We start from the raw sequence: 27,631 nt of genomic DNA on the forward strand, positions 1-27,631 counted from the left end.
AAGAGCTTGGCATAGTAATTTGTGTGTTCGATAAGGACACTGGGAGACCAGAGTTCAAATCCCTACTTAGGCATGAAAACCCACTGGGTGACCTCGGGCAAGTAATACTCTTGCCGCCTCAGAGGAAAGCAAAGGCCAATTCCTGAAGAAATCTTGCCAGAGAAACCCATAATAGGGTAACCATAAGTCAGATATGGCTTTAAGACAGATAACAACAACGACAACAAAATATAATAACTTTCAACCTAGAAATAGGCCAAACCCTGAACCAGCAGCTACACCAACAACCTCTGCACTGTTGAGTAGGAGCAAAAACAGTTCACCGCCACTCACCACTTGAACTTCAATACCTGGAACAACAATAATAATAATAATAATAATAATAATAATAATAATAATAATAATAATAATAATAATTGTATTACCTGCCTCTCTTTGCCACTTGAGGCAAGGTACAACAGGGATAAAACAGAGATGAAATGCAACAATATTAAAATACACAGAATGGCATACACACAAGACCACAGCAATACAATGCAAGTTAAAAATCACAAGTTAAATTGACTGGGTAGGCCTGCCGGAAGAGATAGGTCTTCAGTTGTCTCTTAAATTTTAACACCTGGTTTAGCTGTCTGTTCTCTTCTGGTGGGTCATTCCACAGTCTTGGGGCATATGATGAAAAGACCTCAGTGTGAAGGCTACCATATAGGTGCTGGCTGGCTGGAGTAGCACTCCCCCTTCCCCAGAGGACTTAAATATCAAGGGCAAACTGTACGGGAAAAGGTGATCCTGTAAATCACCTTGACTCAAACCATGTAGGGCTTTAAAGATCAAAACCAAGACTTTCTACATTGGAATGACACTATCCCATTCACCAGGGGGGTAGGGAGAGAGAGGAGAAATCCCCCACCCCAAATCTCCTTGGCATGCTGGATATTGTCATTCCAGACACCTCTATTTTGGTTCCGTGTGGGCACTGCTAACATAAGTTAGAAAGTGCCATCCCTTTTCCCCAGGCTGCCGGAGCCCAGGGAAAGCAGGATGGCATCTGACAATTGTGCTTCTTCCCTCTGCTGAATAGAAGGCCACAAAGTCATTGGATAAATCAGAACTTTGGAGAAGCTCTGGATTTTCAAGTGACAAACGCAGGTAAAGGCTGCATTATGCTGGATCAGCTTTTTGCATTGTATAACAATCGCAGAGCTGATCTGACTCGTCTATGAGGTAAATGGCATGTCAAGGTACACCCTTAAATAGAAAAATGAACTGTAGCATTCATTTTGAAAGCAAAAGCCACCTGTAGTCGCTTCCATTTACAACCTGCCTCCCAGGGGAAAAAAATCCAATTTTGTATAAGCGATCTCATTCTACTACACCACCGTATACAGTTGGACTTGAATATGCAGAGATTTTGGTATCCACAGGAGGTCCTGGGACTAAATCTCTGTAGATACTGATTTTCTTTTCAATGACAAAGAAAAACTAAGACTCAACTTTCCTTGAGGTAGGTTGGCAAACTTTTCACACTTTGCTAAAGATTATCTTCATCCCCATTGAATGTGTTTTCTTCTAGCCAGCTGCCGAGCTCATAAAGCAACAGACAAAGCCAAAAGTGGAGTCTTGCAGTGGTAAAAGCAGATAGAGAAAGTGCATGTTGAAATGTTCTTAAACAGATCTGGTGATTTATTTTTTTTTTTTTGAAATCTCTGGGAGAATCAACAGAATGGGGTGGGGGTTCACTGGACTAAATTGCTGTGCTATTTAAAAAAACTGGAAAAATACTTAAATATTCCATTTAAGATCTGAAGAGTCACCCTGAGGTTTTGGTGATGTATCAGTTGATAGCCCAAACATTTTCCTTTGCTTGCAAAGGGAGACTTGAGGACCCATGGGTATGGTACACAACTTAAGGCTTTCTGCAGTTGTAGGAATTGAACTCTGGTTCCCTTGTTTTGGCAGCATGCCTTTTTTCCTGAAAAATGCTGGCACCCTGATGGAAGGGCTACATGCAGACTCCTAAAAGAATACCTAAGACCTTAGAGGCTTTAAAGCTAATTGCTCTCTGTCGACACCAAAGGGCTCAATATGTTCTTATTTTTTAAAGTTTGTAAAGGACATATACCTTCCTTTATCATTAGAAATGATATTAATAGAATTATACTGGCTCACAAAAGTAACCTTGGATGTTAGTAATTTTTGAAATCACTCGTAGGCAATAAGAGTTCACACTAATAATATTTGTTAGTTGTGCAATTGTTTAATTTTATGTAGCATCGCTCAAAGTCAAAAGAGAATTGTGGATCTTTGAGAGAAGTACTCATTCCACACAATTCCACTCAGTAGGTATTCCTATGAAAAATCTATATATTAAAGATTTGTGCATCTCAGAAGTTGTGATTCTGCCTTGAAGAGGAAGTGAGCATCCTCTATATATCTTTAGCTACTTTGGAGCATTGCAAATAAAGATACAAGCTCTTGGCGTTTCTTTCAAAGGACATTCTTCCAATTTTAGCTCAGTTGACTAGGAGTTTTTGTTAGTTTGTGGACAGCTCTTAAAGAAAGTCAATCACTACTAGTAGTCTAGGAAAAGATAAAAGAGAATTTAATTATTGTGGTATTATCTTCTTACTATATTGTTACCCAACTACTCTCTTAGCCCGTATTTGGCTGTTCTGTACTTAGGTATGATAGCGACTATTTTAATCATATACTTCTTAGTATTTTTTTTTGCATCACACAGTGAGATACTGAATGAACTCCTATGAAATAATGTTTAGTAAGAAACAACATTTTGGGAAAACAGTTGATTCTCATGTTGTGTTGTTTCTCAGTTTACAGTTTCAGGTATTTTTGTTAAGGTAAAGTTGGAAGTGAGACTGGTGACTATAGAAATATGTTTTTTATGTCCTGTTTGTCAATAAATCTGTATCTTCTAACCTGCAGATCTTGCTGGCTTCCATGCTAAAGGATAATGCATGGATTGGTTCAGCAGTGAAAAAAGCAAAGGATACAGCTAACTTGTAAGATAATTTGTGATAGTTTCATTCTGGGAGAATATGTAGATATAGATTTAAGATTCTCACTGGAGACCTGGATGGCATAATAGCACTAGCCTTTTAAAGTCAGGAAAATATTTTCTTTGAAAATATTTTCAAGGTGTATGGGGGACCATTTTTTTCCCTCTGAGTTTATTTCAGTGTTCAAGGTTCAGTCACTGGAATTTGCAGAGGAGATTCCATGGAGCAAAGATATTTACTGAAAGATATTTACTGAATTTACTGAAAAATCCTGTTTTAAATATATTCATATATTTCCCTAATATCTATTTGGAAGAAGGGCAGTTTTTACAAGTTATAATAATGAATGGATTAGATACCCACATTGAACAATGGAAAAAGCAGTTCAGAGGGAATAACATTGAATATTTTGTGGTGGCACCTCCTGCAAAAGACCAGTTTTGCAGTCCAGGAAAAAATTAAGAGATTTCACTGTAATGTTTTGACAAAAATTCCTATCCTGGGAGTCAATTTGGAGTTCATTTGAGCTGAAAATCAACCAACCAACCAGCCAGCCAGCCAATCAATCCAAGACTTCCACTGGAGACCTAATTGCCATAATAGCACCAACTTTTTGGAGTCAGAAAAATACTTTATATAAAATTTTATAATTTCAAGGTATCTTTGGGGTCAGCTTTTTCTCTATGACTTTATTTCTGTTTTAGTTTACATTTAATAGTTTTTAGTTTTTCTCTATATTTTTGTGCAATTACCATATATACTCGAAGATAAGCCGAGTTTTTCCGCCCTTTTTATCAGCTGAAAAACCTCCCTCGGCTTATAATGGGGTCAAGATCAAGCCAGGCAGCGGAGCCTGGAGGCTATTGCTTGCAATATGTGATATATTTCTCTCTTCCCTTATCAGTGTGTTTGTTTTTCCAAAGCCTTCCTCGCTCTTAACCAAGGGAATGTTTTGAAAAGGAAAATAAGCCCTTGCAAGTCAGGAAGAATATATATATATATATATATATATATATATATATATATATATGTATACACACACACACATACACACCGTGTTTCCCCTAAAATAAGACCTCCCCAAAAAATAAGACCTAGCAGGGGTTTGGGGGGATTGCCAAATATAAGGCCTCCCCTGAAAGTAAGACCTAGCAACTAAGTCTGCAGGAGAGCTCCATTGGGAAGCATGGCTGCAGGACTAAAGCAGCACTCATACACAACGGAGGGAGGGAGGGAGAGAAAGTGCTTGCTTTCTGTGCCTCCCTGCCTTGCCTTGCCTTGCCTGTCCCCCAGCCGTGGCTTGAAAAACCTTCCGTGGCTGCTGCTGCGCTGCCGTTTCTTCCTTCGGAGACAAGGCTCCGTCCTGGCCATGCTCGCTTCACCCCCAAGGCTTCTGATTGGCTCCTGGAGCCAGGGCAAGGGAGGGTGGGAGGGAAGGAAGAGGGCTTTCCACTCGTCCTGCTACTTCTGCTTCTTAAAGGTACAGGACGCATAGGGATTCTCCTCTCATCCTTATTAATATCCTATGCCATGAAACTTATTATTTTATACTATTATTCTATTACCATATTATTATCATCATATTCTGTTACTATTATTATATCCCATTATTATATTATCCTATTAATATATTTTATATCATTATATTATATTTTTCTATTATTATATCATTATATTATTATTCTATTATTATTCTATTATATTTTCATATTATTATATTATTATTCTGTTATTATTATATTCCATTTTATATTATCCTATTAATATATTTTATATCATTATATTCTATACTATTATTCTATTATATTATCATATTATTATTTTTTTATTATTAGCATATTCTGTTATTATTATATTCCATTTTATATTATCCTATTAATATTTTTATATCCTTCTATTCCATTCTATTATTCTATTATATTATCCTATTAATACCATATTATTATCATATTCTGTTATTATTATATCCTATTATTATATTATCTAATTAATATATTGTATATCATTATATTATTGTTATTATTATTATTATTATTATCATTATCATATTATTGTTATAGTATATTATATTATTCATCATTCATGACTACATTGAAACTAGAATAGAGAGAAATCAGCGTGGAAACCTTGTGAACCCTAAACTGCAAGAGGTACCATAGATTGTTGTACATGTAAATAATGGTAGTAACAAGAAATTCTTGATAGGATTCATAGTTTGTCTGGTTATGCTAGTTTGTGATGACAACTACTTTACAGTATATAATAAATGTTCATTTTGTTGTTCAACAATAAATGTGAGCTCTTCTTCATGGAAAAATAAGACATCCCCTGAAAATAAGACCTAGTGCATCTTTGGGAGCAAAAATTAATATAAAACCCTGTCTTATTTTCGGGGAAACAGGGTATACACCCATTAATCTTATGAAAGCATTTCCCCCTGAAATATTTGTTAATCTCTGCAACAGATATGTAGGTACTTCACCTTGCAAGCCTTTGCAATCCCTATGTACCTAATATTTGTATTTCTCTCTATATATTAATTTTATATATGAATTCCCCCTCATATGTTTGCAAGTCTTTGCAAATCCTATAGGTAAAGGTTTCCCCTGACGTTAAGTCCAGTTGTGTCTGACTCTGGTGGTTGGGGCTCATCTCCATTTCTAAGCCGAAGAGCCGGCCACATGACCTCCAAGGTCATGTGGCCGGCATGACTGCATGGAACACCGTTACCTTCCCGCTGGAGCGGTACCTATTGATCTACTCACATTTGCATGTTTTCGAACTGCTAGGTTGGCAGAAGCTGGAGCTAACAGCAGGCGCTCACTCAGCTCTCCGGGTTTGAACCTGGGACCTTTCGGTCTGCAAGTTCAGCAGCTCAGCGCTTCAACACACTGAGCCACTGGAGGCTCCTTACAAATCCTATATACATATAGATATCTAGATATTTCCATATACCTGTATATCTATATCCATGAGTATACATTATTTTTATATATGAATTTTTGCCTCACATGTTTGCAAGTCTTTGCAAATCCTATGCAGATATAATTATCTATACAGTAGAGTCTCGCTTATCCAATGTAAACGGGCCAGCAGAATGTTGGATAAGTGAATATGTTGGATAATAAGGAGAGATTAAGGAAAAGCTTATTAAACATCAAATTAGGTTATGATTTTACAACTTAAGCACCAAAACATCATGTTATACAACAAATTTGACAGAAAAAGTAGCTCAATACGCAGTAATGCTATGTACTGTATTTACGAATTTATCACCAAAATATGTCGATATATTGAAAACATTGACTACAAAAATGTGTTGGATAATCCAGAACGTTGGATAAGCGAGTGTTGGATAAGTGGGACTCTACTGTATATGGAGAGATATCTAGCTAGATATACAGTAGAGTCTCACTAATCCAAGCCCCGCTTATCCAAGCCTCTGGATAATCCAAGCCATTTTTGTAGTCAATGTTTTCAATATATCGTGATATTATGGTGCTAAATTCGTAAATACAGTAATTACAACATAACATTACTGCGTATTGAACTACTTTTTCTGTCAAATTTGTTGTATAACATGATGTTTTGGTGCTTAATTTGTAAAATCATAACCTAATTTGATGTTTAATAGGCTTTTCCTTAATGCCTCCTTATTATCCAAGATATTCGCTTATCCAAGCTTCTGCTGGCCCGTTTAGCTTGGATAAGTGAGACTCTACTGTATATGAATACAGATATATAGGGCTTGGAAATACTACAGGGGAAGAGGGAAATGCACATATATAGAGAGGATTTGCAAACGTTTCAGGGGAAAATGCAAATATGAAATTAGTATATATAATTATAGATCTATATCTAGCTCTGCATTGTTTATATAGGCATTGAATGTTGCCTGTTACTATGTTGGAAGCCGGCCTGAATCCCCATGGGGAGATAGGGTGGGATACAAATGAAGTGTTGTTGTTGTTGTTGTTGTTAAGTTATTGTTAATACCATATGGTTTTGGTTGACTCTACTCTTCCACTTACAGAGCTAGTTTATTGTTTTTTCTTTGAAATATGGTAAATATTCAAACAAATTTAACTTCTTGGTGCCTCAATTAATGTAATTTTATTAGTATCTATTTTTATTTTGAAATGTATCGTTAGCTGCTGCTGCATTTCCCACCCTTGGCTTATACTCGAGTCAATAAGTTTTCCCAGTTTTTTATGGTAAAATTAGGTGTCTCGGCTTATATTCAGGTCGGCTTATACTCGAGTATATACGGTATATTGCTTGTAATGTTCTGGGATTTAATTTTTCAAATGTCTTTTTTATTTTGTACTTTGGATTTTCAGTGACGAGATTTATAGCAAAGCTCTTTCAACGTGCCCACAAATGAATTCAAATGGAACCATTAAATATGTGGAATGTTCTTCTTTGGCTGCCTGGGTTTGTAAAAGGAGTGTGGGTAAGTGAAAATTAACTTAAGTAATTGATACACATGCATTCACCTAACATACAGATGAGAACCTAATTATCCCCCTGGCTCCTGAATGTCAGTTGGAATGAATGCATCTACTTTCCCTCCCTCCCTCCCTCCCTCCCTCCCTCCCTCCCTCCCTCCCTCCCTCCCTCCCTCCCTCCCTCCCTCCCTCCCTCCCTCCCTCCTTCTTTCTTTCTTTCTTTCTTTCTTTCTTTCTTTCTTTCTTTCTTTCTTTCTTTCTTTCTTTCTGCTCTCATCCTGATTGGTGAAGTGGAATGGATTCTCTTCAGGTTGCATACCTTTGTTTAAGACTTCTGCTTTTTTCATCTTTGTAGAAATGTAGTGTTTGTAGTATTTCCCCCTCTTTTTTGGAACTTAGAAGTTATGGAGTTAGAGAGAAGCTTAGACCCAATTCTTTCCTATCAAGAAATGTAGTTCTTATTTATAAGAACTACATTTTGGTAACTTTAAAGACTGAACTCTCTAGCTCCTTGGGTTTTACTTAACTTATTTAATCTATTGGAACCACTGTACTATGTTTTAAATGTCTTTAATGTTTTTACTGTTTATTGTTTAATTGTTTATTCTGTTTATTTGTTTTCCTTTATTAAATTGTAATTTATATTGTTTATATTGTTTATTGTGTCTTGTTGTGAGCCGCCCTGAGTCCTTTCAAGGAGATGGGGCGGGATAGAAATAAAGTTTATTATTATTATTATTATTGACACAACGACGTTGTATGACACAGCAAACAAGATAGTTATGCTGGATTTTGTTTCACAAAGTCGAACACTTCCCAAGTGTCTAGGACTGTGTGATGTATTTTTGGATGATGCGTGCAGATCCCAGTAGGGTGGCCTTTTGCAGTTGGCAGATCGTAATTTTGTCAATGTCTATTGTTTCCAAAAGCCGGCTGAGATCTTTTGGCATGGCACCCAGTGTGCCCATCACCACCGGGACCACCTGCACTGGTTTCTGCCAGAGTCTTTGAAGTTCAATCTTGAGGTCCTGATAGCGGCTGAGTTTTTCCTGTTGTTTTTCATCAATGCGACTGTCACCTGGGATGGCGACATCAATGATCCAAACCTTGTTCTTTTCCACAACTGTGATGTCTGGTGTGTTGTGTTCCAGAACTTTGTCAGTCTGGATTCGGAAGTCCCACAGTATCTTTGCGTGTTCATTTTCCATGACCTTTGCAGGTTTGTGATCCCACCAGTTCTTTGCTGCTGGCAGGTGGTACTTGAGGCATAAGTTCCAGTGAATCATTTGGGCCACATAGTTGTGCCTCTGTTTGTAGTCTGTCTGTGCAATTTTCTTACAGCAGCTGAGGATATGATCAATGGTTATTATTATTATTATTATTATTATTATTATTATTATCCTTTATTATTGAAAATATTTTTTTTATGAAAATGCAAAGAAAATATTAAACTATCTTTTTATAAACATCTTTCAGATGCCCAAATGTTTTGGAAATACCCTGGTTGGATACTCATCTTGCCTTTGGGAAACAAAATGTATAATCATAAAGAACATGCAGAGTCAGCATGCTTGTTAGAAGAGAAATGTACTGGAATCACCTACTGGAAGGAGAAATATGTACCAGTCAGTGGTGTAGAACTCGTTTTACCAATATCAAAGCATGATGCTACATATATAAAAACTGGTAACTGTCCACTTCTTTTTTATTTTTATTAAGGTTTTTTTAAATTGATAAGGTAATATGCCACACTCTGCGTGGGCAAAAGGAACGAGGAGGAAGGAAAGTAGGGGAGTGGGAGTAGGGGATATCCATTTCTGATGGTACTGTTTTGTAAAATGATTATAACATAGAGTAACAAAAACACATACAGTAGAGTCTCAATTATCCAACACTCGCTTATCCAACGTTCTGGATTATCCAACGCATTTTTGTAGTCAATGTTTTCAACATATCGTGATATTTTGGTGCTAAATTCGTAAATACAGTAATTACTACATAGCATTAATGCGTATTGAACTACTTTTTTGGGTCAAATTTGTTGTATAACATGATGTTTTGGTGCTTAATGTGTAAAATCATAACCTAATTTGATGTTTAATAGGCTTCTCCTTAATCTCTCCTTATTATCCAACATATTCGCTTATCCAACATTCTGCTGGCCCGTTTATGTTGGATAAGTGAGACTCTACTGTACTTAGAAAGTTATGGATCCTTGTTACTTGTCATTAATTTAGTGATCATGTTTTGTTAGTGTGGCCTGTGTGATTCAGACTTCATTTCTGCTGCCATGACACTCATCCAAAATTCCCAAGAAAGGGGATATTAGTGAAAGGGTAGTAATTTTTGAATAGTTCTGGATTCAGGGAGGTGCTCTTTATCTCCTTAATGAAGGACCCACTAATGTCAAAACAGACTTCACAAGGAAGTAATCTGATCGCAACTGTCATGCCACCTGTGACTGTTGTTGCTTTTGTCATCCTCTTCACTTATGCCTGACCCTTCTTGTTGAACAGAAGGAGGAAACTATCATGACTTTTTTTTTGGAAGAATTGGTTCAGAGTGAATTTACTCTTTGCTTTCTTTTGATATGGGGATGTCCTGCTGCTGGAAGAGGGTGACTTGTTGAAGATCACCCAAAAGGTTGCTGTGGCCAAGCAGGTATTCAATCCCTGGCAGAAGCAACACTGTGACCTACCTCCCCCTTTGCTCCTCCCATCCTTTTTAGTAAGTTACAGTGTCACTGTGTTGCTACTGCAACACAAGGGGGAGGGGGCATGAGGGAACAGCCATCCTGTGTCTCCAAGCCGCCTGAACCCAGGGGGCATAGGGTGGCTGTCAGGACAGCTACAGCCAGTTCTGCACGAAAACTGGCTGCTACTGTCTGAGCTGCCATAACTCAAGCAAGGACCCAAATCCTGGTGCAGCATATGGATTTTATTCCATAGTTGTGTATGGTCACATTAAGTGACTCTCCTTGGGTTAATGCAGAGCAGCTTGTGTGTGTTTTGTTAGCTGCCTGTGGGCTAGTCCAACACCATGCCAACCTAAATGGTCAGTTTAGATGTGCTCCTATTCCAGTGTTCAAACCATTATACCACACTTGGATAGCACTGGACAAGGGACCCATCCTAGGCATGCCTACTCAGAATTCTGTCAATGACATACACAATTTGTCTGTTAATTTACTCATTAACAGAGTGACCCTATGCATATTTACTGAGACTAAACCTATTGAATTCAGTGGGGCTTAATTCAAGGCCAGCATCCCAGGCGTTGGACTACTTTGTTCTTTTCTCTCCAGTTTTATTTGATCATACCTTCGTATTCTTCACAATTGTCACTGTGGTTTTATGAGTGAAAATCAGAATGTTATATCTTTTTAGAGGTTAATTACAAATATGATATGTTTCTGGTGCTTTCACTGATTTATGAATATTCTGTCCTGTGCATTTCAGCAGTAACAGATATCACCAATAATTATTCCCACTATAGACATTATATAGAACTGCAGAACAAGGTTTATATCACGGGTACTATATTCTCAGGCTGAGAGGATGTAACATCTGTTATATCTAATAAATACAGTGTCACTTGCAGCTCAAATGTGTCAGTATTCAATTTAACTTCACATATTTAGTTATATGTATGTGAGCTATTGGCTGCTACATGTGTTACTCTTTGCAGAATGCAGTAAAAATGCTGGTTTGGGAGAATTAGGGAAACCAGGAATATAGCTTTTTTGTCATTGCTGTTTTAGCTTGCAGTGAAGGACATTATGGAGCCTATTGTCAGAAAAGGTGTCCAGATTGTCCAGAAGATAGACCATGCAATAGATTGTTGGGAGAATGTGCGGGTGAGGTGACCTGTCTAGAAAAAGATTATTTGACACGGTGTGAAATTCGTGAGTACTGAAGTAAAAGGAAGAAATCTGAAATCTGAGGCCATTTTATAATAATTTTTCATGATATGTTCATTTTAAGGGTAATCGTTACTAAGTTTTTTTTGGGTTTTTTTGGTTTTTTATTTTGTTTTACAGATGTGTTCCGTAAGTAGGTAATACAGTAATCTGGAGTCCTTGGAGCTTTTATTTGAGGCAGTGACTCAGTGCTATGCAATCCTGCGATTTGTAGTTTGGTGAGACATCAGCATTCTTTGGCAGAGAAAGCTGAAGGCCTTGTAAAACTACAGCCCCCATGATTCCATAGCATTGAACCAAGGTGATTAATTCTACAGCATAGATGCATCTCAAGGTTTTATTTTCTGTTGCTGGAAACTTTGGTGGTGTTTTGAAAATTGAGGTTCACATTTGATTTTTCTTCATGTACTCTGTGAATGCACACTAGTGGAGATAACTGCGCCTGCGCAGGCTCCAACGGAAACTCTTCCAAGCTGAATCTTTCAAATTTTAGCGGTAGCCCCGCCCTCCTCCCCGCAGGGCATAAAAGGCAGCCCTGGGCGCTCGCTCCCCAGTTCCTTTTTTTCCGCCGCAAAGCTCGCTTCGGAACCTTCCTGATGTCAACCACGCAAGAGATGCACCAACTGTGCAGCCAAGATCCCAAACTCAGACAGCCACGCCAAATGCCTCCTCTGCCTGAGCGAAGGCCACATAATAGGATCTTGCCACCATTGCTTGGCGTTTACTGCACAAGCCAGGAAAAACAGGGTGGCCCGGCTTAAGGCACTCCTCTACCAACAATCTCTCAAGCCTGAACCCTTGACTTCTACCTCAGCACTGCAGAAGGCCAACTCGATGTCTTCGAGAGCCTCTAAGACTTTGAAAACTTCCAAACCCTTGAAGCCTCCCTGCACGATAACCACTGCTACGGTGTCGACCCGGTCGGGCAAAGTTGGGCCTTCCTCAACTTCGAGCTTGGTGGCCTCAGTGGCATCGGTCCACTCCCATGTGGTGTCTCCTCCTTCGACGTCGGCAATGAAGATCACTTTTAAGAGGGCTCATGAAGAGACACGCCGGGCTCAGTCGTATTCTGCAGCCTCCTGCCCAATCCCTCCGATGCCGGGGAAGTCCATGCAGGCCCCTTCAAAAAAGTGCCTAATTCAGTGTCCTCTTCTTCAGCTTCCTTGAAGAAGGACATCCTTTCCTCCTCAGCCATCTCGTCCAGGAGGTCTTCGCCGATCCAGTCGGCCCAACCACAAAGATCTTCCTCACAGTCCCCTACCCGGCATTTGTCTGAGGGAGAAATCCAAGATTCACCCCACCACTCGACACAGACTCCAGAGGCTCGGCCCCAGCAACCACAGGCCTGCCAAGAACTTTTTGTGCTGGTGGTAGCTCCGGAAAGGGGCAGGCAAACAGCTCATCTGGCTCAAGCCGCACAAGCCTGGGCTTTGAAGGATCCCAGACCAACCTCCTCTTCCCTCCCTCTGGCCTTGCCTCCTCCAGAGACTATGCCATCCTCTCCTCTTCGATCAGACCAACCTCCTCTTCCCTCCCTCTGGCCTTGCCTCCTCCAGAGACTATGCCATCCTCTCGTCTTCGATCACCTCAAGGGAGCAAAGATGATGAGCAGGACAACAGCCTATAGAATCTATACATTTGGACTCGGTCTTGTCCTTAGGCCTCGACCTCTCGCAGGCTCCTGAGGCCTATGAACTTGATCCGCCCTCACCTACAAACAGTGTTTGAGCTTTCTTCGACCAGATGGTTCGAATGGCTGATTCTCTGGGCCTAGAAATTAAACAAACCTCCAAAGCCATTACTGACCCTGTCTTTAAGAGGATCCTGGCAGAGGCCCTTCCAGCCACCCTGCTGCCTTTTCTTCCATACTTGCTGGATGTGATCCAGGCTTCCTGGAAGACTCTGTCGTCGATACTGCTGTCTTCGAAGAGGATCAAAGCCTGGTACCAAACTGATGACGCCTTATTTGAGTGGCTAAAACACCACCTGGACCCAAATTCGATGGTGGTCAAGGCGGCTCAATCCTCGGGTCAGCAATTCAACATGCCAAGTGACGCAGTCAATCGAAAGCTTCACTCTGGCACCCTGCTCTTCTGCAGAATGGCAGGACCCTTGCTATTTCTTCTCCAGATGCTTTACCATCCCAAAAAGAGGGGGAGGCCTCCGCCTGATCCTAGACCTAAGGGTTCTAAACTCCGTTATCTGGTCCACAAAATTCCAGATGGTCACTGTTTCCTCAATTCTCCCACTACTGCATCAAGGAGATTACTTTGCATTGATCGACTTATCGACACATACTTCCACGTATCAATACGGAGGTCCCACAGGTGTTTCCTCTCCTTCAAAATCCTCAATCAAACATACCAGTTTAAGTTCTTCTATTCAGCTTGGTGACGGCACCAAGGGTGTTTATCAAGGTAATAGCGGTTGTTGTCGCAGCCCACCTGAGAAAGCAAGGGATCATTGTTTTTCCCTATCTTGACGACTGGCTTCTGGTTGGGACTGACCCCGCTGTATTGGAGCTCCACGTCACCCATATGCTTCGGTTACTGGACTTACTAGGTCTGCAACTGAATGCAGAAAAGTCAAACCTCACCCTGTCGAGAAAAATAAAATTCATAGGCTCCCTCTTCGTCACAAACAGCATCCCTACCGCCAGAGAGGTTCCTGGCCTTGCAAGAAGAAATTGCGCTCTGCAAATACAGCCGCAGGGTACGGGTGTGATCCATCCAGATGCTACTCAGCCACATGGCCTCCATCTTCCTCGTCACTCTCTTCGCCAGGTTATGCCTCAGACCATTACAAAGGTGGTTCATCAATGTCTTCAAACTGGCACAACACCAGAACTCAATCTACCTCATGATACCGCAATGCATCTGTCGGTCCCTATCCCAGTGGACAAGCCAATCCAACGTTTGCAAAGGCCTACCATTCCATCACTCTTCACTGTCAGTCACCATAATGACCGACTCCTCAACGTTTGCGTGGGGAGCACACTTAGGTGACCTTACCATTCAGGACCTCTGGTCCCCTCAAGAAAGACCCACCACATAAACATAAACTCCTAGCCATTTAGAAGGCCTTCAAAGCCTTCACCTGCCTCATCGCCCACAAGACTGTCTGAATCCAGACGGACAACATGGTAGCGATGTATTACATCAACAAGCAGGGTGGCACCAGATCGAGGAAACTGATGGCCCTCTCCACCTGTCTCTGGCTCTGGTGCATAGCTCACAAAGTGTCCATCCTAGCACTGCACCTTCTAGGCAAGCACAATGACCTCGCCGACTCCTTGAGCAGGATGACAAGGTCTTCCCACGAGTGGCAGCTCAATCCGAATGTTCTTCACTCCATCTTCAATGAGTGGGGATGGCCAACGATCGATCTCCTCAGAATGCTCAGCTAACTTGGTATGCAGGGAGACTATCCCCAGGAGCAGCCCCCGGATACTTAGGAGATGCCTTCCTTCTCAATTGGTCAGCAGAATTCCTCTACATGTTCCCCCCATCCTCCTGATACCGAAGGTGTTAGAGACTACAACTCACCTCGACATCAGCGATCCTCATAGCCCCTGCCTGGCCCTGCCAACCGTGGTACCCGGCTCTCCTCCAGATGTCTTCAGGGAACCATCGACCTCTGCAATTCCTGCCTCACCTCCTCACCAGACAGGACGGTCAACTTCTCCATCCCGACGTTCACTCTCTTCACCTCTCGGCATGGAACATTTTAACATGACTGTCTTCCACCCTAACCTACAAAAAATCCTTTGGGTGGCCAATAAACCCTCCACATCTAGGGCTTATGCCTACAAAATCGCTCGGTTCCGTACCTTCCTCTAGTCCCAAGATGTCGCTGACTTTTCACCCTCAGTACCAGTGCTCCTCAACTTCTTACTTGCCTTGTCTGACCAGGAACTATCCTTGGCCTCCATAAAGTCTTACCTGGTTGCGTTATCCTGGGCTTTCCAGCAGCACAACCAACCCTCCCTTTTCTCCAACCACCTAATTAAGACATTTTTAAAGGGATACACCAACTTTCAACTGCCCATCCAGTCCCTGACGCCGAGATGTAGCCCCGAGCTCGTCCTTACTCAGCTCTCTGCTCCTCCATTTGAACCACTGGCGTCGGCTGACCTTCACCTTCTCTCCTGGAAAGTCGCCTTCCTGGTGGCTATCACTTCAGCCTGTAGGCCATCAGAATTGGCGGCTCTCAGGGTTGACGAATCCTACCTCCGTTTCCACCACGACCAGGCTGTCCTCAGAACGGACATTACCTTCCTGCCTATGGCGGTCTCCGCCTTCCATATAAACCAGGACATCATCCTTCCTGCCTTTTTTCAGAACCCATCATATCTTTTGGAAAAGAGAGTGCACCTCCTCGATATTAGGAGAGCCCACTTATTTTACAGCGACAGGACTAGGGGCACGCAAAAGACTCCCAGACTCTTTGTTTCCTATGCCCCAGGTAAGATGGGAAACCCAATTTTGTCCCAGAGACTTTCCCACTGGATTGCACAAGCAGTAGAACTTTTATACCAACTGGCTCACCACCCTCCTTTCCCCTCGGTCCGTCCACTGTCTACAAAGACCTTGGCAGCATCTACAGCATTCCTCAGGGGGATACCTCTGGACTCCATCTGCAAGGCAGCTGTATGGTTAACCCCCTTGACCTTTGTTTCTCATTACAGAATAGACTCCGGGGCCCATAGAGATTCTGCCTTGGGCAGATCGGTCCTCTCCTCCTGTCTTGCCTGATGACATTCCCTCCCTTTTCGCTTTTTCAAAAGAAAAGGTCAAAGACTCAGAGTTCAATGTTTCTGACATGTTTATTGTTCATTAAAAAACTGGTGTAAAAACTTGCTTATATACCTTGCACTTGGCCACTGATGTCGGCCTCTTTTACTTGCACTGTTATTATCTGAATATGTGCCTTAATAAATAATGTGTTTAGACACTAAACTCGTTGTCGCGTTTGCTATGTCCCACCAGCCTACGCTTTAGTTTGCTAGTCTCCACTAGTGTGCATTCACAGAGTACACGAAGAAAAAGGACAGGTTGCTTACCTGTAAGCATGTTTCTTCGAGTGGCACTCTGTGAATTCACACAAACCTGCCCTTCCTCCCCTCTAGCAAACCTCTTCCTTTCTCGTCGCCTTTGCGGTGCAGGAACTGAGGAGCAAGCGCCCAGGGCTGCCTTTTATGCCTTGCGGGGAGTGGGGCAGGGTTACCACCAAAATTTGAAAGATTCAGTGTGGAAGAGTTTCTTTTGGAGTCTGCGCAGGCACAGTTATCTCCACTAGTTTGAATTCACAGAGTACCACTCGAAAAACATGGTTACAGGTAGGCAACCTGTCCTTCAATGGCGCATTAGGCTCCAGAAGATACAGTATTTCTGTTTGTCATGCCATGTGATTTTCCTTGAAACAGGCATGTCTTTTTAGATTTAGCAACACATCTTTTTCATTAAAAACAATTTTAAGAGATAGTGAAATGTGTATACAGTAGAGCAGTGATTCCCAAAGTGTGCCCAACGGCCCCTGGTGGGCGCTGCAGCAATCCAGGAGAGTGGTGATGGCCACAGATACATATATCTTTCTGTTTAATTGCTATTAAAATTTTAAAAAATTAATTTCCAGGGCACAGAGTAATATTTTTTCTGGAAAGGGGGCGGTAGGCCAAATAAGTTTGGGAACCACTGCAGTAGAGTCTCACTTATCCAACATAAACGGGGCGGCAGAACATTGGATAAGCGAAAATGTTGGATAATAAGGAGGGATTAAGGAAAAGCCTTAAACATCAAATTATGTTATGATTTTACAAATTAAGCACCAAAACATCATGCTTTAAAAAATGGATAGAAAAAGCAGTTCAGTATATGATAATGTTATGTAATCATTACTGTATTTATGAATTTAGCACCAAAATTTTGCAATCTATTGAAAAATTGACTACAAAAACATTGACTACTAAAAGGCAAACTGCGTTAGATAATACAGAACCTTGGATAAGCGAGACTCTACTGTATTTCCGTTGACATATAGTGTTTTCATTGCTTGTTTCAATTAATATGTATCCTTCAAATACCAACTAGTGGTGTACAATTTGGCCAAAAGACATGCTATTTCAGGGTCCATTTTCAGCTAACACCTCATTCTGTTTAGAAAGAGGAGTGCTGCCATTTTCATTCGGTAAAGATTCGGCCCATTGGCTACAATGGGAAACTTTAAAGGCTCAGTCCTCATTTAAGGCCTATCTACATGAAACCTACCTGAATGTTAGATCCCATTTACAACTGCAGGCCAGCCAAGTTTCAGAACAAGTCACCAATCTACTGATTTTTTAATAATTATTTTAAGTTTTTACCATAACATTTTTTTAAAATAAGACAATCCACAAGAAATGGTTCTGGGAATTGTAGTCCCCAATTGTGTCCATTCTCAGCCAATCAGAGCACTGACACGATCAGGCCTTTTTATTGGTTGAGAAACAGAGAGAGAGAGAAACCTTCAATTCCCATCATGCTCTGAGAGAAATCAGAAACTTTTCAATGCCCGCCCCATGCAAGTGCTGCTGGGAAAGCACGTTCCCAGCAGGGCTCTCTCTGGAGGAGGAACCTAGGGAACTTTTCCGTTACCAGGGAAGGAGAAAAGACACTGCAAGTCCTTCTCCAGGAGCCCTTCGGTAGCCACCTGCTTCAGGTATAATGCAGACTTAACTCTATCCTTCCCAGTAGCTGATAAATCCGGCTCTCTTGATCCCTTTTGCTAAGTTTTTTGGTTCCCTCTTCCCCGTTCTGTTTTCAGGGGATTACATGAAACAGACCACTAAATACTACAAATCACTTTTGGTCAAACTGATTCGGGCTCCAGTTTAATACTAACTACCAAAAGGCACATCTTATATTGTCTAGTGCTTTTCCATGACAGTTTCTGTACCCGCGACCATTTCTCTTTCTGTTTCCCTTTATAATGCTCCATCAGTCTGATATAGCCACAGGGTCAACCCCATCCCAAGTTACGCTCTCATTGATTGTAGCACTTTAGCTACCTACCTCATGCTTACAACACTCACTTAGGGCACTTTACCAAGTTCGTTTTTATGACCTCTATTGAGGTAGTTTAACTCATGTTTTATTATGGTTATTACTTTAATTTTATTATGTCAATGTATAAAATTTTATTTTTGTCTCTGTATTTCTTTTGATATATTTTGTTATGTTTGCTGTTTTTATTTGGGCTTGGCCCCATATAAGCCTCCCTGAGTCCCTTCGGGGAGATGGAGGCAGGGTATAAAAATAAAGTTGTTGTTGTTGTTGTTGTTGTTGTTGTTGTTATTATTATTGCAACGAGCAATTATTATTAAGTGTCCCAGTTATTGTACATTTATTGTGCTTTTTAAAGTGCTTAATTGCAATTATGTAATTTTTTTTTCTGTTTCATTATTATCTGAAAAGGACTCAAAAGCAAATTTTGTTATTACCAGTGGGTATACTTCAATGAATATTGTTATTATATTTCTACATATGGGCAGATTAATCAAAGTGATGCTATGTATATGTGCAGCCAGTATAAAACAGCCCAACTCCTTCATTTGTCTTCTAATGAGGAAGAGGTTAGTCAATTAGGCATAAGCCATTCTAATCTTAAAAATAAAGCCACAATTATATCTTTTTAAAAATTATTTTTTGGGCAGTGCACTTGGAAATACAGAATTAAAAATAATCCTTGAGCCCAGGAAATGAAATAATACTTTCACTTAACCGGCACCCCTGGTAATTGGTAGATGCTAGATAAATGTAGTTTCTGGTTTCTTGAGAGTTACTATTAAAAATAGGTGTAACTACTGTAATGCTATACCATATTATTCTATAAACTCTATATTGACTTGATATTTATAATTAAAAGCAAATTGAGACAAATAAAGACAGACATAAAACAGTGTTAATGTAACACTGTTTTACTGTATTCTAAAACCAGCTTTTTGAACACAGTATTATTTTGGGGGTTGCTGTGAGTTTTTCAGACTGTATAGCCATGTTGCAGTAGCATTCTCTCCTGATGTTTTGCCTGCATCTGTGGCCGGCATCTCCAGAGGTCTGTTGAAGGTGAGGCAAGTGGAGTGTATATGTGTGTTTATGTGTATGTGTATGTATGTATGTTGTGTCTATCTGTCTGTCTGTCTATCTATCTATCTATCTATCTATCTATCTATCTATCTATCTATCTGTGGAATGTCCAGGGTGGGAGAAAAAACACTTGTCTTTATAAAGCAGTCGTTTTCAACCTGTGGGTCCTCAGATGTTTTGACCTTCAACTCCCAGAAATCCTAACAGCTGGTAAACTAGCTGGGATTACTGGGAGTTGTAGGCTAAAACACCTGGAGACCTACAGGTTGAGAACCACTGGTGTAAAACAAGTGTGAATGTTGCAGTTAGCAGTTCACACTTTCTTTACACAGACAAGGGTTCTTTCTCCCACCCTGGACATTCCACAGATATACAGTCCACTTGCCTCACCTCCAACAGACCTCTGAAGATGCCAGCCACAGATGCAGGTGAAACGTCAAGAGAGAATGCTACTGGAACACAGCTATAAATGCCAAAAAACTCAAAGCAACCCCGGGATTCCGGCCACGATAGCCTTCACAGCACAGTACTGTATTACTTTTTTTCTGGGTTTTTTTTTTTTTTGCCAGTTGCTTGAAAGCTCTGGTTGCTAGAGTTCCGGTTAACTGAGAGTCTACTGTATTTACTTCTTACTATGTCTGTTTAATATTGAAATAGTGTAGAGAGGTGCAGAGACACCGCAGCTGTTCTACTTTTTCTTTTATTATTCAATTATTCAGAGATTTTGTTTTTTATTGAGGTAACAGTAAGATAATATTCCCAAAATTCTCCTTAAGGGGTGGAGAATTGCCAGCCTCTGTGTCTTAGTTGACCTGTGAGATGTTCATGTTCTCGTTCTAGCCTGCTGTAGTTTCATTTATGTGCTAGTAATAATAATATTTGTAAGGCTATGCCTTTGATCTACTATTTATTGACAACAGAAAGAAATCCCCAATTCATAGAAGATTGCTCTATCACCCACTTCCCTCAGGAACTTGCCCTGCTGCTCATTCCTTTTCCCAATACTCTGCATAGTGGTCTGCTGGGTGATAGAGCCCACTGGGTCATGTGGCTCCCATTAAAGTAGTTGCAAATTTAGCAGATTTGGGGAAACCGCCTACCAGCCACCATCACTCAAGTATAGTCATAGTTAGGATATCAGTACATTTCTACAAGAAGAAAGCTTTATTTTTCTACTTTCTTACTTGCTGTTTATCTTTCTTTCATTGTAACTTTTGTTGTAATTTCTTTTCTCTCTTACTTCTGCTTCCCCCATGATTTCCCTTAGTTTGGAAACCAGTTTCCCCATTTTGCAACTAAAGTTGTGTTTCTTGTTTCCCCCTTCTGTTTCTTAGGCTCTGGCTATATTAAAAAGGAGGCTGTACTTTGCTGAAAGAAGTGTGTAACTGAAGTTTAACTGTTGAGTGATGTTGGATGATTCTAGCAATAATTTATTTCTCTGCAGCTTCTGTTAATCTTTTGCAGGAATGGCTGACTAAAATAATTTCTAAAACAATCTGGATTCGAAGTGTAAGTCCGTCTTTCCACCCAAAGATATTTCCTGTGCAGTCACAAGTAACAATGTTCAGGTAAACGTCAGATGTTTCTTAAATTTTATTTGGAATATGTTACAGTAGTTACTGTAGTCCCATATCTATCAGAAAGCAATGGTCCTGACCTCTTTCACTGAAGTCATTGACCAATCAGAGGGGAGCCAGAACAAAGGTTGAATTCTGGGGGCCTGGACCAAAAGAAGGGTTGTCATCTCTTTTGAGACCTGTGAGATGTTTGAGTCCTATATCTACCTTCCATGTTTAGGATCAGTTCTCCAATAGACTTTGCTTGTCTCAGTGTCCCAGTTCCACTGATATCGATGGATTGTCACCTTGCCGTGGTGAGGGGGCTTGCGTGTTCCAATGAACCTGTGGGCAAAACCACTGGAGTCATACACTCCCAGGAGGGGCCACAGGGGAGGATCCAGACCAAGAACAATCTGAAGACCCTAAGATAACAGCGGATCAGGCAGAGAATAACCTTAAAAACTGTGGCATCAACACTGAGAACTGGGAAGCCCTGGCTCTTGAGCGCTCTGATTAGAGGTCAGCTGTGACCAGCAGTGCTGCGGAGTTCGAAGAGGCACAAATGGAGGACTTAAGGGAGAAACGTGCCAAGAGGAAGGCACGTCAAGCCAACCCTGACTGGGACCGCCTTCCACCTGGAAACCAATGTCCTCACTGCGGGAGAACATGTGGATCTTCAGCCACCTACGGACACACCCCTAAGACACCACAAATGGAGGACCATCATCCTTGGCCTATGAGGGATCGCCTAAGTAAGTAAGTAATAATACTAATAATAATAAACTTTATTTATACCCCACCACCATCTCCCCGTGGGGACTCAGGGCGGCTTACATTGTTACAAAAGTAACAACACAAATACATTAGCACAATATACACAGGTTAAAACACAATAAGGTAATAAAACAAAGTTAAAACAAAAGTTAATACAACAGTAATAATATCAAACAACCACCAATACAATTCAGTCAACTTCATAGGTGGGGGGACTGCAGCAGCAATATAAAGATAGAATCATTAGATTAAAATACCCAGATAAGACGGACCTAGTAAAATTCAGAATAGAATTATAATGAGGCTGGTCTCTCCAAAGGCCGACCTAAAATAAGATAGAAGTCCTTGGCTTTGGTAGGAATCCAGTTGGCAGTTTTGGTCAGAGCATGGGTCTTTATCTGGAGATGGAGGTTGCTACATAAACTGAAGGCTAAGATGCTCAAAGGGGTTGAACCCAGTTTCCCTTGTTGGCAGCCATGAAAGGCTCAGTCTGATTCATGCCAGGAGTCAATTACAGTGGTCACATCCCAGCTGAAGGGTGGCACTGTCAGCATCTGCTCTTGCTTTTTCTAAAGAAATTGCTCTGGAACTCCTATTGCTTTCCATTTGTTTGAAAAAAAAACTAGTGATATTTGTCTTCTCCGTAGCTTTGCTATTTCATAGTTTGCAGTTGATCCTGTAAATGAAATATTCCTTGTAAATTGATGTGTCTTGAGATGCCAAAGCATTTAAAACATTAATAGACAGCAGGGACATCCCTTGTAAAAGTATGAAGAGGTTGGATAATAACTTTCCTTATATCCCCTCTAAAGATCATACAGTATCTAAAATTGCTTGTGAACTAAGTCATCTGCTCGAGACTGTGTCGGAGTGGTCCTTGAGGTTCCCCAGACTTGTTGTCCTGGGGGACTTCAATGTCCACGCTGATACGGACTCTTGCTCAGCAGCGGCTATGGACCTAGTGTCTACCATGGAGACACTAGGACTCTTGCTCTGCAGTACAGGGCCCACGCATCAAGCAGGACACATGCTAGACTTGATCTTCAGCGCAGGAATTCAAGTGACCCAAGCCTCTATTTTAGAGGTTCCATGGTCGGATCACTGTGCCCTGAGAGTCATCGGGGCACACCTCAGGAAGCAAGGCATCACTGTTTTCCTGTATTTGGACAACTGGCTTCTTGTCAGTCCTGACCCGGCTGCATTGGAGCTCCACGTCGCTCACATGCTCCAATTGCTGGACTCGCTCGGCCTCTAGTTGAACGCCGAAAAGTCCCACCTCGCCCCATCAAGAAAGATACATTTCATCAGGGCTCTCTTCAACTCTATCACCCAGGCGGCTTCCCTCCCAATGGACAGGTTCCTTGCCCTACAACGGCAGATAGCAGCCTGCGAGAGGTTCTAGCTTGATCTATCCAGGTCCTCCTCAGCCACGTGGCCTCCACAGTTCTGGTCACTCCGTTTGCCAGGCTATGCCTCAGACCACTGTAGAGGTGGTTCATAGACATTTTTAAGCCGCTTCGCCATTCCAGCTCCAGGTTCCTCAGGGTACCGATGCATGTCTGCCGATCTCTCCTTTGGTGGAAGATTCGGTCCAACGTCTGCAAGGGCCTGCCCTTCCATCCGCCGCTGCCGTCAAGCACCATAACGACGACTCCTCCAATTACGCCTGGGGAGCCCACCTCGGTGGCCTCACAGTCCAAGGCCTTTGGTCCCCCCAAGTAAAGGCCCATCACATAATGTCATAGACAGAACGCCACCAAATAGAGTACAACACAGTTTATTAAAGTTACAGAACACAAAAATGCCCGTAGAAAACAAAGGACTAGACAAACACTTGTCTTCAGTGTGAAAAGTAACAGAAGCAGCTCCGTTTGAACTAAAACGGTTCGAAGGAATAAACCGGATTAAACAGGAGTTTAATCCGGATTAACTCAAAAATGCTTACTTCAGCTTGGCAGTTAAAACAAACAAAAGTTGGTAAACAAAGGTCAAAATGAACATCAAAAGCTGGCAGCAGATTTCTCTCTGCTACCAAAAAGCTACAGATGAGTAACTTAGGCTGTTACTCCTCCGTGCAACGAGCGAAATCCGGGTCCAGGCACATCAATCAGGATCACGGCGGTCAGCAGGGTCCCAGTCCGGTCCGAGGTCGAAAGCCAAGTGCGGGCGTCTAAAGTTCCACGAGTTCCACCGATAGCCACAGAAGGGATAGTCCAAGGTCGTAGTCAGTCAGTCAGTCCAGCGTCAATCCAGAGTAGGTAATTAATGTCCGTCAAAAAGACGACGGAGGTCCAAGCTATCAAGATTAAACACAAGTTGCACAGAAAAACCCCACACAGTTCCTCCCGCCGTCTATGCCCAGTGTCCTTGGTAACTTACGTATCCAGCAACGAATCACACCCGTCTTCAGGAAGTTCCCCAACAAGAGCCCAAGCGTTCGTCCAGATTACCTTGCCCAACGCAATTAGCCATTGATCCTAAACCCCATTTTATCCCAGTTCATAACTCCTCATCGCTGTCAGCTGCTATCCTAATTCCAGGTGCCTCATCATCATCATCCTCATCAGAGCTAAAACACCTTTGACTACGCCCCACAGCATCCCCAGCTGCGGATCCCGCTCCATCCCTCCAGCCCGTCCATGGGTCTGATCCTGCAACCCGCCAATCGCCTCCCATGCTATCAGTGCCGGTGACACCCAAATCCTCCCTCACACGAGTCCACTCCATGTCATCCTCCTCTGAGCTAACCATCTCTTCCTCCATTCCCTCGGTAAAACCCTCAAATGAGTCTTCATCTGTTGGTTCTGCAAATAAGTCCCGGAGCCGTTTCCTTTCACGCTCCTCAAAAGAGTCTGACTCTCGAGGAGTCTTACGACCCCGTCTCCCAGTACCGGAGCCAGAAGGCTCAACCATAACACATAAACTTTCTGGAGCTTCTTGCTATCTTCAAGGCCCTCAAGGCCTTTGCCCAGTTAGTCGCCCACAAAACCATTCAGGTACAGACGGACAACATGGTGGTGATGTACTACATCAACAAACAGGGTGGTACCAGGTCGAGGAAACTGATGTCCCTCTCGACCCGAATTTGGCTTTGGTGCATAGCCCACAATGTTTCCATGGTGGCTCTCCATCTCCCGGGATTGCAGAACGGACCAGGATGGCGAGTTCCTCTCATGGCTGGCAGCTTGATCCCAAGACTCTGCATTCCGTCAGACTCTCCATTCCGTCTTCGATGACTGGGGATGGCCAACTCTGGACCTCTTTGCCTCTCCCCACAACGCTCAGCTACCTCTATACGGGGTGAGACTCCTTCCAGTGGCAGCCCCCGGGTGCCTTGGAGATGCCTTTCTGCTGGACTGGTCTGCGGAACTCCTCTACATGTTGGCCGCACCAACCGTGGTACTCAGCGCTTCTGCACCTATCCTCGAGGACCCTTCTGTCTGCTCCCGCCTCTACTGCACCTTCTGACCAGGCAGAGTGGGCAGGTTCTCCACCCCGACATTCCGTCTCTCCACCTCACTGCATGGAGGATTCTCGCCTGAACTCTCTCCACCCAGGCCTTCAGACGATCCTCGATGCGGCCTACAAGCCTGCGACGTTGAGAGCATATGCTTACAAGATCTCTCGATTCCGTGCCTTCCTTCAGTCCCAGAGCATCAACACCTTCCCCACCTTGATATAGGTGGTTCTGGGCTTTTCTCACCCTCGCCGACCAGAAACGGTCCCTGGCCTCCATAAAGTCCTACCTGGCTGCCTTGTCCTGGTGTTTCCAGCGGCATGGCCAACCCTCCCTCTTTGCTGACCACCTTGTCAGGACCTTCTTGAGAGGCTATAATAATCTCTTCCCGTTGGTACAGCCACCGTCACTGGGCTGGAGCCTTGAGCTCGTGCTTTCCCAGCTCACGTCCTCCCCCTTTGAACCGTTGGCTTCAGCGGATCTCCATCTGCTCTCCTGGTAGGTGGCCTTCTTTGTTGTGGTCACCTCGGCCTGTAGACCTTCTGAATTGGCAGCCCTCAGGGTGGACAAGCCCTATCTTTGCTTTCACCATGACCATGCCGTCCTCTGACCGGAAATCACCTTCCTCCGGAAGGTGGTCTCTGCCTATCACCTCAACCAAGACATTGTGCTTCCAGCCTTTTTTACAAACCCCTCCTCTCCGATTGAGAGGAGACTTCACCTACTTGACGTCAGGAGGGCTCTTCTGTTTTAAAGGGACAGGACCCAGACAAGTTAGGGAATCCGGTCTCCACTCAAAGACTGTTCCATTGGATTGCACAAGCCATAGAATCATAGAATAGTAGAATTGGAAGAGATCTCATGGGCCATTCAGTCCAACCCCCTGCCAAGAAGCAGGAAATCGCATTCAAAGCACCCCTGACAGATGGCCATCCAGCCTCTGCTTAAAAGCCTCCAAAGAAGGAGCCTCCACCACAGTCCAGGGGAGAGAGTTCCACTGCCGAACAGCTGTCACAGCGAGGAAGTTCTTCCTGATGGAATCTCCTTTCCTGTAGTTTGAAGCCATTGTTCCGCGTCCTAGTCTGCAGGGCAGCAGAAAACAAGCTTGCTCCCTCCTCCCCATGACTTCCCTTCATGTATTTGTACATGGCTATCATGTCTCCTCTCAGCCTTCTCTTCTGCAGGCTAAACATGCCCAGTTCTTTAAGCCACTCCTCATAAGGCTTGTTCTCCAGAACCTTGATCATTTTAGTTGCCCTCCTATGGACGCTTTCCAGCTTGTCAATATATCCCTTCAATTGCGGTGCCCAGAATTGGACACAGTATTCCAGGTGTGGTCTGACCAAGGCAGAATAGAGGGGTAGCATGACTTCCCTGGATCTAGATGCTATACCCCTATTTATGCAGGCCAAAATCCCATTGGCATTTTTAGCAGCCACATCACATTGTAGGCTCATGTTTAACTTGTTCATGAGGCGTTTTGGCCAAAAGGGCCCTCTCTTTATCTTCTGTTAAGGTTTATTTGTCTGTTATTTTTCAGCATTTACAAAGATGGAACAGACACTTGTTTATTTGACCCTGTTGTGCCTTCCTCTTCTGCCTCTGAGGAGGAGTTGGAAGAGGAGAAGTCTGAAGAGGAAGGGGCTGGGGATTCTGGGCAGATGGTCAGGCCTGCTCGGGAGGAAGAAGAAGACGAGGGAGACACACTGGTTGTTCCTACGTTCCAAGAATGCTGAAGGGAGCGACAAGCAAGGCATAGGTCAGCCAGGATTGCTGAAAAGACGCACTACAATCAGACTACTCCCTAGAGACACATGTGCTGTATCTGAGGGCTATAAATCAGAAGCAGGGGAAACAGCTGTCACTGGCAGCAACCAATCCAATTACCTAACCTTTGATCCTGTATCTGTTCCAGCAAGAAGCCTCGTCTTTGCAAGTGTTTTTGCCTTGAGAAGAATTACCAAAGACTTTACTTTGCTCAGCCAAGGGACTTTTGCCTTGTTTTGTTAACTTGCCTTTTGTGAACTTGCTTTTGTGAATTTGATTTTGCTACTTTAAACTTTGCTGAAGCAAAGCTTTTTGAGTTCCTTTAAACTTAATTTTAAGGCTAGTCTTGGGAGAAAACTGGACAGACCCTTGGATTCAGAGGGTTTTTTTTTTTTTGAAAGGTTGTAAGAATTTGCACCCACCTGTGTTACACCCAATCTCGGATGGAACCTCAAACTGATACTTCCAAAACTTATGGACAAACCCTTGGTCACATGTCCATTGTACTTAGTTTTCTGGGTAACTGTCTTTTTTAGTGCCAATTACAGGGTGTTTGAAAAGGAACTC

At 42.5% G+C, this 27,631-nt stretch overlaps 1 protein-coding gene across 11 annotated transcripts in view; it reads left to right on the top strand.

Annotated features, from left to right (window-relative positions):
- Positions 1–27,631, top strand: part of LOC107983185 (uncharacterized) — a 263,915-nt gene that overhangs the window by 226,232 nt on the left and 10,052 nt on the right. For 8 of the 11 annotated variants that reach the window (XM_062970409.1, XM_062970411.1, XM_062970410.1 and 5 more), the window contains 6 exons: positions 2,944–3,020; positions 7,358–7,470; positions 8,942–9,151; positions 11,226–11,369; positions 18,836–18,993; positions 20,972–21,075. In XM_062970409.1, coding sequence (XP_062826479.1) covers positions 2,944–3,020; positions 7,358–7,470; positions 8,942–9,151; positions 11,226–11,369; positions 18,836–18,993; positions 20,972–21,075 — 806 coding nt within the window. Of the gene's footprint in view, positions 1–2,943; positions 3,021–7,357; positions 7,471–8,394; positions 8,685–8,941; positions 9,152–11,225; positions 11,370–18,835; positions 18,994–20,971; positions 21,076–27,631 lie in introns of those variants that run through there. The other 3 variants (XR_010002771.1, XR_010002772.1, XR_010002773.1) reach the window with 3 other exon arrangements.

The sequence above is a fragment of the Anolis carolinensis genome, chromosome 2 (assembly GCF_035594765.1).
Source record: "Anolis carolinensis isolate JA03-04 chromosome 2, rAnoCar3.1.pri, whole genome shotgun sequence".
Classification (NCBI taxonomy): domain Eukaryota; kingdom Metazoa; phylum Chordata; class Lepidosauria; order Squamata; family Dactyloidae; genus Anolis; species Anolis carolinensis.